Source organism: Magnolia sinica, chromosome 4, assembly GCF_029962835.1.
Source record: "Magnolia sinica isolate HGM2019 chromosome 4, MsV1, whole genome shotgun sequence".
Classification (NCBI taxonomy): Eukaryota; Viridiplantae; Streptophyta; class Magnoliopsida; order Magnoliales; family Magnoliaceae; genus Magnolia; species Magnolia sinica.
The window spans coordinates 92,061,274-92,072,139 of NC_080576.1; the positions used below are offsets into that span (position 1 = coordinate 92,061,274).

At 41.7% G+C, this 10,866-nt stretch overlaps 1 protein-coding gene across 1 annotated transcript; it reads left to right on the forward strand.

Annotated features, from left to right (window-relative positions):
• Nucleotides 1-8,571: 8,571 nt before the first annotated feature.
• Nucleotides 8,572-10,120, forward strand: LOC131243380 (receptor-like protein 43). The gene has a single exon (XM_058242706.1). The coding sequence runs from the start codon at nucleotides 8,825-8,827 to the stop codon at nucleotides 10,091-10,093; it is 1,269 nt and encodes a 422-aa protein (XP_058098689.1). The 5' UTR covers nucleotides 8,572-8,824; the 3' UTR covers nucleotides 10,094-10,120.
• The last annotated feature ends 746 nt before the right edge of the window (nucleotides 10,121-10,866 follow it).

Below are 10,866 nucleotides of genomic sequence, written 5' to 3' on the forward strand. Positions count from 1 at the left end.
TGGAGCGAAAAAAGTCCAAAGAGAAATTAACAAAATTCAGCATAGTTTGACCGTTCGACCAATTGGTTTGATAAGTCAAAATCCCAATAGAAAATTTCAATTACTTGTTGGCTAATTTCTTCCAGTTTAGACAGGTTGACAGATCTGTTGACAGGTTGAAATATTGTTTGATGGGTCAATAGGTCAAAATTCATATAATTTCTAGTTTTAGTCTCTAGATGTTTTCGAACCATTTCGATTAGGGGTGCACATTTAATCGGTAGAACAGTAGAACCGGACCGAAACCGACCAAACGGTCCAGTTTAGTCCGGTTCTAGAGTACGTGCACCGGTTCCGGTTCCGGTTCCAAAAATCAAAGAACCGGTGACATCGGTTCGATTCTTGGTTTGGGGGTATGTAGAACCAAACCGAACCGTGAACCAATCCGTAGAACCAAATCGTGGATCCGATCCGTAGAACCGAACCTTGAACCGAACAGATGTATTTTTGCACACCTTATAATTATTTTCTCTAGAATAATTATTTTCGTAAATGTATTTTTGAACACCTTATACAACATCTAAACCATTCATCAAATGGACCACAACATGGATGGACATAGGCTTGCAATTGGGCTGGATTATAAAAAGCCAAGAACCGTGGAACCGATCCGGATCTGAACCGTTAAAAACGGTTCGGTTCCGGTTCGGTTCTAGGGTACCAATGGTTCAGTTCTGGTTCCAAATTTCCTAGAACCGTTAGGAACGGTTCGGTTCCGATTTCACCCCATAATTGGACCAAACCGAACCATGTGCACCCCTAATTTCGATAAGTCGGCAACTAGTCAACGAACATGAAAATTTACATGTTTTTAAAAATTTATTTTCTTCTTTGATTAGTACTCTTTTAATTATGCTTTAAGATTTGTTTAGAATTATTTAAGAAGACTAAAGTCGTTTATTTGAGAATCAATAATCTATCAATTAAAACTTTTTAGAAATTTTAAATCTTTTCATAAATTCGAAAATTTCTCTCATGGATACGAAAGTACCTTGTGTATTCAAAATGTTTATCACTCCAAGGAGATGGTGATCAACCTCATCACCCCCTCCCCTACGAGCCACGACTCAAGCTAGACTAAACTAGCCAATTTAAGTCTAATCATACCATGCTTGGAACACAAGATTGAGAAGAGGACTGCAGAGAATGCACTCATTAAAGTGAAAGTGGGACCGAGTTTGGTGGCTAAAAATCTATCAATTTGTTGGATGGACGGGCTAGTCAATCCCCGATGGATGAGACCACACCGACCGTCAGTATCACTGACCCTTTGAACGCACTTATCTAGACTTGAAGCTCAGGTATATTTCCATAAGTGGGGCCATGGATCTGGGCTAGCTGCCACAGTGGATGAACCATTGGCCAAGATCTAATAGATAAAGCAAATCTAACCTTCCAATCTTAGTCTCAGAAAGTAATGGTTAACGAGAGAAATATTAACTCTACCTCTTCATCCGCCTGGGAAAAAGGGCCTGAATGTTCCAGTTTGGGAAATTTGGACGGACGTATATAGTGTCAGATAACAACATGAATCACGGGAGCCGATTATGTGCGGCCCTAGCCCCACCCAAGACCGTGTGTCCCTTACTGTGGGGCCCACTTGATGTATTTATTTTATATCCATGCCGTCCATTCACTTTTGTATATCATTTTAGGTCATGGTCCCAAAAATGTAGCATATCCAATTTGAGGTGGATCATTCCATAGAAAACAGTGGTGAGTGACTGATAGTGGGTCATGAAAGTTTTGGATCAAACTGATAAAAAAAATTTCTTTTCCTTCATCCAGGTTTATGTGACCTTATCAACAGGTTGGATAGCAGATAAACATTACAGAAAAATTATAGTGGGCCTTAAGAAGTTCTTAATGGTAGGCCATTAAATCACTTCTGTTTCCTATAGTATGGTCCACCTGAGCTTTGGATCTTTTTTAATTTTGGGCTCATGCCATAAAATGATCTGCTAAAACGGATGGACAGCATGGATATAGAATAAATACATCAACGTGGGTCCCACGGTAAGGGCTGCACCATCTTGGGTGAAGCAGGGCCGGACCTAATACTCTCCCATGAATCACTGGCCATGGCCCCTTTTATATCAACTGTAGATCACACCGTTCATCAAAGGGCCAAGAATCCTAGCTCAAACCTGACGTAACCCACTTAGAATTCATCAGGCATTTAATGGCTCAAGTCCTACCTGACCGTCCATTTAATGTTCAAACCCATTAGGCTGTATCAAGTGTAAACGTTTGCTGTGGGCCCACCTTGATGTGTTGATGGCATCCACCCAACCATCTTCACGCCCACTCAGGTGTAGCCATGGATTCAAAAATCAGGCAAAGTCATGGCTCAAATGGGCCACAAGAGAAGAAACCAGCGAGAGGGGATGAGCACCATTGATTCTCATAGTGTTGAGCGGATTAGCCCCCCTGTATGATTCAGACATCCAATCGGTTCATCAGCTGCACCCTACCTTTTACATCCCTCTCCCAAATATTAGCTTGATCGATGGCTTAGGTGGGCCAGACCATATGAAACAATTGAGAATTAACGCCATTGTAGGTGTGGGTGGGGCCATCATGATGTAGCTCACACATCCAACCATTCATTGTGTCACGCCACATGGATGAGAGGCTTGAAAAAAATTTAGGCCATTTCAAAACTTTGGTGACTCATCAAGCGATTTTAGAGGATTTTAGGCATAATTTCACACCAATATAAACGGTGCTGCCGACATGGCTTTCAAGTAAAGCTTATTCCAGAAGATCGACTTACTATATTCACTATTTACAGGACACGTACACATTACAGTTAAGCCGCCACAAACTCAAGTACCCTCCATAATACCGAAAAAGTTTCATATCTGCACGTTTTCAGAAGTTTGGCTTGCGATGTGATTGTATGGTTTTATTTAATTTTTTTGTCTTTTTTTTTTTTTTCTCACATCTTTTTGGTCCCATGGGCTATCTAAGCTTTTTCTATATTTCTTTATTTATTTATTTATTTTTGTTTATCGTGTCCTTCTTTGTCCTACCAGGTGGCTAATTTTTATTTTATTTTTCTTATTTCTTTAGAAAAGCCGCATCAAAAAATCTAGGTATGTTTATTCTGTTCAATATCTAAATAATATTAAGGAGATGAACTGTGATTACAAATTACTTTACTTACCTTTTTTATCATATATATATATATATATATATATATATATATATATATATATATATATATATATATAAAATCGTAGCTATATTTATCTATAATGATGTCTATTTTAGGTGAAAATGGACTAACCTTAGGTGGCCAGTGATGGGGAACACAGGATTCTCAGGATTCTCAACAGACGTAGCTCGGCTCTTATGACGGACCATAACCTCTGCAAGCAGTTCGACGACTTGGCCGCAAGCTGAGAACCCGATTGCCACCAAGCTCTTATCATCGCGAACTGTTATACGAATTAGATCGGCCTACCCATCGAAGGTAGGTGCGACTGCAAGCAAACACCCAGCTCGGGAAAGTCGCCCCTAGGTCGGGCTTAGACCTCGGACCCTAAGGTTGGCCTTAGATGGTCGGTCTTGGCCACCAACCCCAGCATTTCCTTATTTCAACCACTCAACCTTATCTCTAAAGATCATTTCGAGATCTCTGCAGAGAATCCTGAGAAATGACTGCACTATGCACCTACCATCTAGGGAGTATTTCCATCTACGCAACCGACTCCAGGCCAGGAACAACAAAGATCTTATCGGTCAACAAACCGAATTCAAGGGGGGGGAATCTACAAAGCAATGTATGCACAAAAACCCTAATCTAGCTAGACCAGGGTTCATGGTTCTACTTAGGCATCGGAGGATCCTCTGCCACAGTCAGGGTCTCCATTGTCACTTTATTTTTGTAGGGATTCGAAGGTCTACTAGGGACCATGACGTAGGGATGAACGTGATGAGGTTGATCACCGTCTTCCTCAGGGGGATAACTACTTCTCTGGACTCCTCACAGAGACTTCTTGAATCTACGAGAAAAAGAAATAAAAGTAATTTTATAATATATGAAAGAAACTTGTTGAATGATTGATAGATGAAATAAACAAGTCTACAACCCTTTAAATAGGGATACCAAGACTAGGAAGAAGTTTAAGAATTAAACTATAACTGAAACTCCCTAAAATTCGTAACTTACTATAAATAGTAAATTTCTTATTTATAGTAAGTATCCTATGTGGCTTAACCACGTTATTTTTAAAATTTTTCTAAACACTTTTCATGTTGGGTACAACTCCTAAAGCCCAACGGATGAGGAGTTATAATCAAACTAAAACTAACTATTTTTAGTAAAAATAGAATTAAACATGGAATTCGGCGGTTGATATGATGGAATCTCTCAAATTCGGCATGGGTAACCCGGAATAGCCAGGTTGGTTGGATAAAGTAGCTCATTCTATTACGAAATCATATATGGTACGTCGAGTAACTCATTTCGGTTTGTAAGATATGCCTGTTTTAAGGTTTTGATGGTCTTGATGACTTTTGCCTTTGATTGGGCCTTCTCTGATCCATCTTAGACATGAAAGTATCCGCGACCCATTATACATCAGTCCCCTCCACTTCAAAAGAACTTGTTCTCGAGTTCTCGTGCTGCTTCGATTCTTGATACTTGGTCTGGTGCACCATAAGGATACCCGGATTAAAAGTTATGATTAATTTACGGTCCACCTTATTTTGGTCCAACCATGTTAGAAATGTATCTGTGACATGTCCTCCATTAGACCCCTCAACTTAAAAAAAAAAAAACTCGTCATCGAGTTACTCAAGGAACTCGGCTCATGATTCTAAGATAACTTCTGACGCCGATGTTTATCAGTCATTTTCTTGTACTTGTCATTAGCCTCTTGACCTGACACAATACATGTACTCATACTTTTCTTAACTTGACTAGTATCGATCAGTTCATTCACTCCTACCTTCAAGATCTGACAATCTTTCTGACTCACCTGACAGTGAGGGCAATTGGGCAAGCTAGCCCTAAGGACAAGGCCTATGTGATGTTGAATGTCCCTCATGAGAGGCAATCCATCGAGTAATCTTCAGGCCAGACTTCTTTAAATTCGTTTAGGAAATGCCTTAAACTTGGAGCAATATCTAAGGTTTTCGATTCATCGCCCTTTACCACTACGGTGTATACATCGCCGGCTTCCTTGGATTTCTCCACGAAACCTTGAATAGTCAAGAGGGAGCTCCCCTTCACTTTAGAAGCTTCGAGGTGTTTCTCTAGTGTCATAGGGGTAAGGATTATCTTTCGGTCGTCCTTAACAAAGACATAAACATTGTCTCGTCCTCGGTGGGTCGCATCACGGTTTAGCTGTCATGGTCGACCGAGTAACATATGACATGCTTCCATGTCTACTATATCACAAATTATCTGATCTTTATAAGTTTTATCAATTGAAAATGAGACAATACATTATTCAATTACCCTGGTCTTGTTCACCAATTTAAACCAGCCAATTGAGTAAGGAGAAGGATGTTTTGTCGCATGTAGCTGCAACTTATCCACCATTACTCTTGAGACGATGTCTTCGCTACTGCCACTTTCTATGATTACATCACAGACTTTGACGTTAACGGTGCATCGCATACAGAATATATTGTGTCGTTGTGGATGTAATTCCTTCCTTGGGGTGTACAATAATAGTCGCCCGATCGCCATCTGCTATTTCCTCAGTGGTTTGTTCATGTTCATCAAAGCCAAGGTCTTCTTCTGCGGTCTCACATTCAGTGCCCCCTTCGTTAATGGTCAAGTTTGTTGTGGAATGTTGAGGAGAGGTATTTGATAAGTGGCCCGGTTGGCCACAGCGGTAACAATTGTTTGACCTTGGTCGAACGTAAGGATTTGGAATCATACTTAGGCCCGTTGTTGTGGGTGCTACACGTTGAGGCCTAGATGAGTTGTTCCTCATATCACGGTTTGCGGTTGCAGGAGATTGAGGACGTTCTCCTACTGGTTCTTTTCCTTGTGCTAGCACTGGATCCTGCGTAGGACCCAACACGAGAGGTCGAGTTGAAGGATAAGACCAATTAAAGACTCTCGCAAGTTGTGTTTCTACCTTACCTGCCAACTGAATCGCTTCATCCATAGTCCCGACTAGGTGCATCTGAACTCGATCCTACATTATTGATCGTAACCCACCTATAAACCGTGCTACCTTCTGTGATTCAGATTCTGACAGCTGGAATTCTTTAGTGTAATCTGTGACGTTTCGATTTCCTTTTCGGCAATTCTGGTATTGTTGGAATAATATCTACTCGTAATCACTGTAGAGAGCGCCTTGTTTTGTCGAAGAAGTCGTCTCATCCATGGCCATGATAAGATAGGCGCTTTGTTTTGTCGAACAATATCTACTTGTGATCGAAGAAGTTGTCTCATCCATGACCATGATAAGATGGGCGCCTTGTTTTGTCGAACAAGTGAGAGTTGTAATTACTCCCACCATGTAGAAGCACTAGATTTAAATTTAAATGCTACCAATTTCACCTTTTTATGATCTGGCACATCTATATAATCAAAATATCTCTCTACTTCGACTAGCCAATCGAGAAAATCTTCTATACATAATAAACCATTAAAACTAGGAAGTTTGGCCTTACCTCGATAGTCTCTTTCAGCACGATCTAAATGATCACCTCAATGGATTGGTCGTCGGGCAAAGCCTTCATTAAGGTTCTTATCCCTAGAGCTCGCATTATCTGGTATAGTCCTACGATTCACCACTGGTAGTACTCTACGAAAATTGAAGTTGTACCGTACAACAACAACAGACAGTTGAGTATCACCTAGGGTTCAGTGCGGAATTAGTGCATCTGCAAGACGGTCGAGGATTGCTTACAGCCCCTGCATGATCAACTGACTCCCTCGGTGGAAAGCTTCCGTTATTTTCGAAAGATAATGAATCCCTGGATCACTATCCACATGATTTTGATCCATACCTTTGTTGTTTGCCATCGGCCTGAGAGTTCTCGCTCTAATACCAATTGACGCGAGGATGAACATGATAAGGTCGATCACCGTCTTCCTCAAAGGGGATAACTACTTCAAATCCATAAAGCTTCTTTGGACTCCTCACAGAGACTTCTCGAATCCACGAGGAAAAGAAATAAAAATAATTTTAAGATATATGAAAGAAACTTGTTGAATAATTGATAGATGAAATAAACGAGTCTACAAACCTTTAAATAGGGATACCAAGATTAGGAAGTTTAATAATTAACCTATAACTAAAACTCCTTAAAATTCGAAACTTACTATAAATAATAAATAGGGATTTAAACATGGATTTGACCGTCGATATGATGGAACCTCGCAAATTCGGCGTGGGCAACCCAGCATACCTAGGTTGGTTGGCTAAAGTAGCTCGTCCTACCCCAAAATCATATATGGTACGTCGAGTAACTCATTCCAGTTTACGAGATATGTCTGTTTTAAGGTTCTAACAGTCTTGATGACTTCTGCTTCTGATTGGACCTTCTCTGATCCATCTTGGACATGAAAGTGTCCGCGACCCACTCTACATCAGACCACTAGATTTCAGCATCAACAATGACAACTTTGTATTATTTGATTTATCACAATAAAATTATAATGATATCAATTTTACATTATTTTAATGTCAAATCATCATCAAAATAATTTGATGTTTTTATTTGGATGAATTTTTTTATATAGTAATTATATGAAAAAGTATAATAATTATATATTACTTATCTAATAAATATATTCGCATTTATCTATTGTGTTTGATTTAGTAGTAATAAAGTAGTAATGATAACACAATGACCATACACAATCAAGGATAGGAGCAAAATAAATGGGTCCTAAGGAGGTATGCAAGAGGGCTCCAACTCACTTTCCCTTCTATCTTGCCCACCCAGTAGCAATATCTATGGGCAAGTTGACCCAATCCAACCCCTAACTAATTTACTTAAATGGCTATATTTTTCAACTCACGGTTGATTTCTTCCTAAGGCCCACCATGATGTTTATTTTAGGTCCATCCCGTCTACAAGTCAACACAGACATGGACGAAGGCTAAACACAAATACCAGCTTGATCGAAAACTTTCATGCTCCCAAAAAGTTTTTAATGGTAGGCAATCCATCCACACTGTTTTCTGTGGTGGGGTACACTTGAGCTTTGGATCCGCCTGGATGTTTGACTCATGCCCTAAAATAATTTCTCCAAATGGACAGTGTGGATATAACATACACATCATACTGGGCCCAAAAAACCTAATGACGTCACTTCAGTAGCGAGATTGCTACCGAATCAGTCAGTAGCTAATCCGCCTCCTGAGACCCCTACCTCATATTGTAACATTTAAACCCTTGATCATTTAATACTTACTAATTTTTAAAAAGAACATTTTCAAATGACTAACTTGTGGTCCATTTTGAAAGTTTTCAAGGCAGGTGGATTAACGGTTCGGATAAACAAACGTAAATTGCATAAACAAATTTAGCCGAAAACATTGCCAGCAAGACCCGTCGCTCTCAGCCCAGGCTCCGGAAATAGGGAACGAAACGTTAAATACAAGAGCTCTTCCGCACTGACAACATCCCGTGAGAGTTTCAAAAATATCTGCTGCTCGGCTCAGACCAAAAGCAAGAAAAAGCCGCGCGGCTCGTAACCATTCATCTCTTTTCGTTGTTCTCCTCCTCCTCGAATCCCACAAATTCAAGGAAAAAAAAAAAACAAATAGAAAGGAATTCTCCTCAAAGCCTAAGAGAGTGAAAAATGGGTAGGCGAAATCGCCCAATTCTTCCTTTTCTCCTCTTGCTGATCTCCTTAGCATCAGAGCTGCTACTTCTGCCAGGAGATTCAAAGACCCATCCATCAGACATTCAAGCCCTGAAAGATCTGCAACAGGGGCTAGACTCTTCTTCCATAACCCCAGGCTCTTGCATCAGTTCCTGGAATTTCTCCATCGACCCCTGCGACCACATCTTCAGTGAATCCTTCACTTGCGGTTTTCGCTGCGACACTTCCGTCTCCGGCCTAACCAGAATCACCGAAATCAGCCTCGACCATGGTGCTGCCTACTCCGGCTCTCTCTCCCTCTCCAATCTCCCCTACCTCGAAACCCTCGATATCGCGGATAATCTCTTCACGGGCCCCATCCCGTCTTCCCTCTCCAATATCACCCGTCTCCGCCGCATCAGCCTCTCCCGTAACGCCTTCTCTGGAGAAATCCCAACTTCCATCGGCTCCATCTCCAGCCTCGAGGAGCTCTACCTCGACAACAACCAGCTCCAAGGGCCTATTCCTGAGAGCATCGGCGCTCTGCAGAATCTGAAGAGACTGGAGCTTCAGGCGAACAAGCTGTTCGGCAAATTGCCCGATATGTCTTCGCTGAAGAGCCTGTACTTCTTGGACATGAGCGATAATCGGATCTCGGGTAATCTCAGCTCGATGCCGGAATCCATAGTGGAAATTTCGATGAGGAACAACTCATTGGAACAACTGCCAGACGGCCTCGGGAATTTGAGGTTTTTGCAGGTGTTGGATCTCAGCAACAACAATCTATCAGGCGGCGTTCCGGCAGTTGTCTTCAATCATCCATCGCTAGAGCAGCTGACGCTCTCTCATAATCAGCTCTCGTCGCTTCAAGAACCAGAGAACAGCGGCGCCGGAAGCCAGCTCATTGCAGTGGATTTAGGCTACAATGCGCTGGGGGGACTGCTGCCCGCTTTCATGGGGATGATGCCAAGGCTATCTGCTCTGACTCTGGAGAGCAATCGATTTACGGGTATGATCCCATCTCAGTACGCGCTCAAGGCGGTAGTTCCAGGGCCTGGTATGGCGCCATTCATGCGACTGTTATTGTCCGGAAACTACCTGTTCGGGCCCATCCCGAGCCCGTTGATTGGGATGAAACCGGGTTCTGCTATCGTGAGCCTGGTGGATAACTGTCTAATGAGATGTCCGGAGTCTTTCTTCTTCTGCCAGGGAGGCAAGCAGAAGTCTTTCTCTGATTGTAGAAATTTCAGCCCTGTAATACCGTGAAAGTTTCAATCCAAAAGGCTTTCTTTCTCTCTTTCTCTCTCCGTTTTCTGTTTTTCTCTGCTGTAGAAAATGTTTGGAGGTGAAAGTAAATTGCAAGATAGATTGTGGGTTGCAGTACAGAGATACCATTGATGGAGGTACTTGGATTTCTTTAGCTGGTGTGATGGGACTGCCAATGCTGCCGTCACACCCACTAGCACGGGAGTTTACTGCCAGACCTTTTCTGCGGACTCCACGGCAATGTCCGTGAAAAATCGACGTCATTTTCGGAAGCTTATGCCAAAAATGACTGAGATCCAAGGACCATGTTGGCCACATCACGAAAGATAGTAGGGACTGAATGATGCCGACAAATGAAGATTTGCTGGAGGTTAAAGAAGTTTTAAATGTTGATATTTGTATTTTTATATCCCCTTGGTGGAAATCGGCAATTGGGTTTTGGGTATGGTGAAACTGATGGAAGGAGCCGATTTTAAATGGATATGGCCACATTGGGCTCAGGTTGTGGAGTGTTAGAACACAGCACCGATTATCATGTTCAGGTGGCAAAGTTCTATGGCTCATCTTTTTTAGAGATGAGCCCAAAAATAGAGCGTGACTTCAACCACATATCAGGATCAATTTTATGAAATAGCATAGTATGGATATACAATGCATTCATCAAAGTGGGCTCTCACTATCAGAGTCTCACCTGCATCGTTGGACAAGTATACCACACTGCAAAAATCTGCATCGTTGGATCTGGGGTCAGCGGTCCAAGCTCAAGCATACCA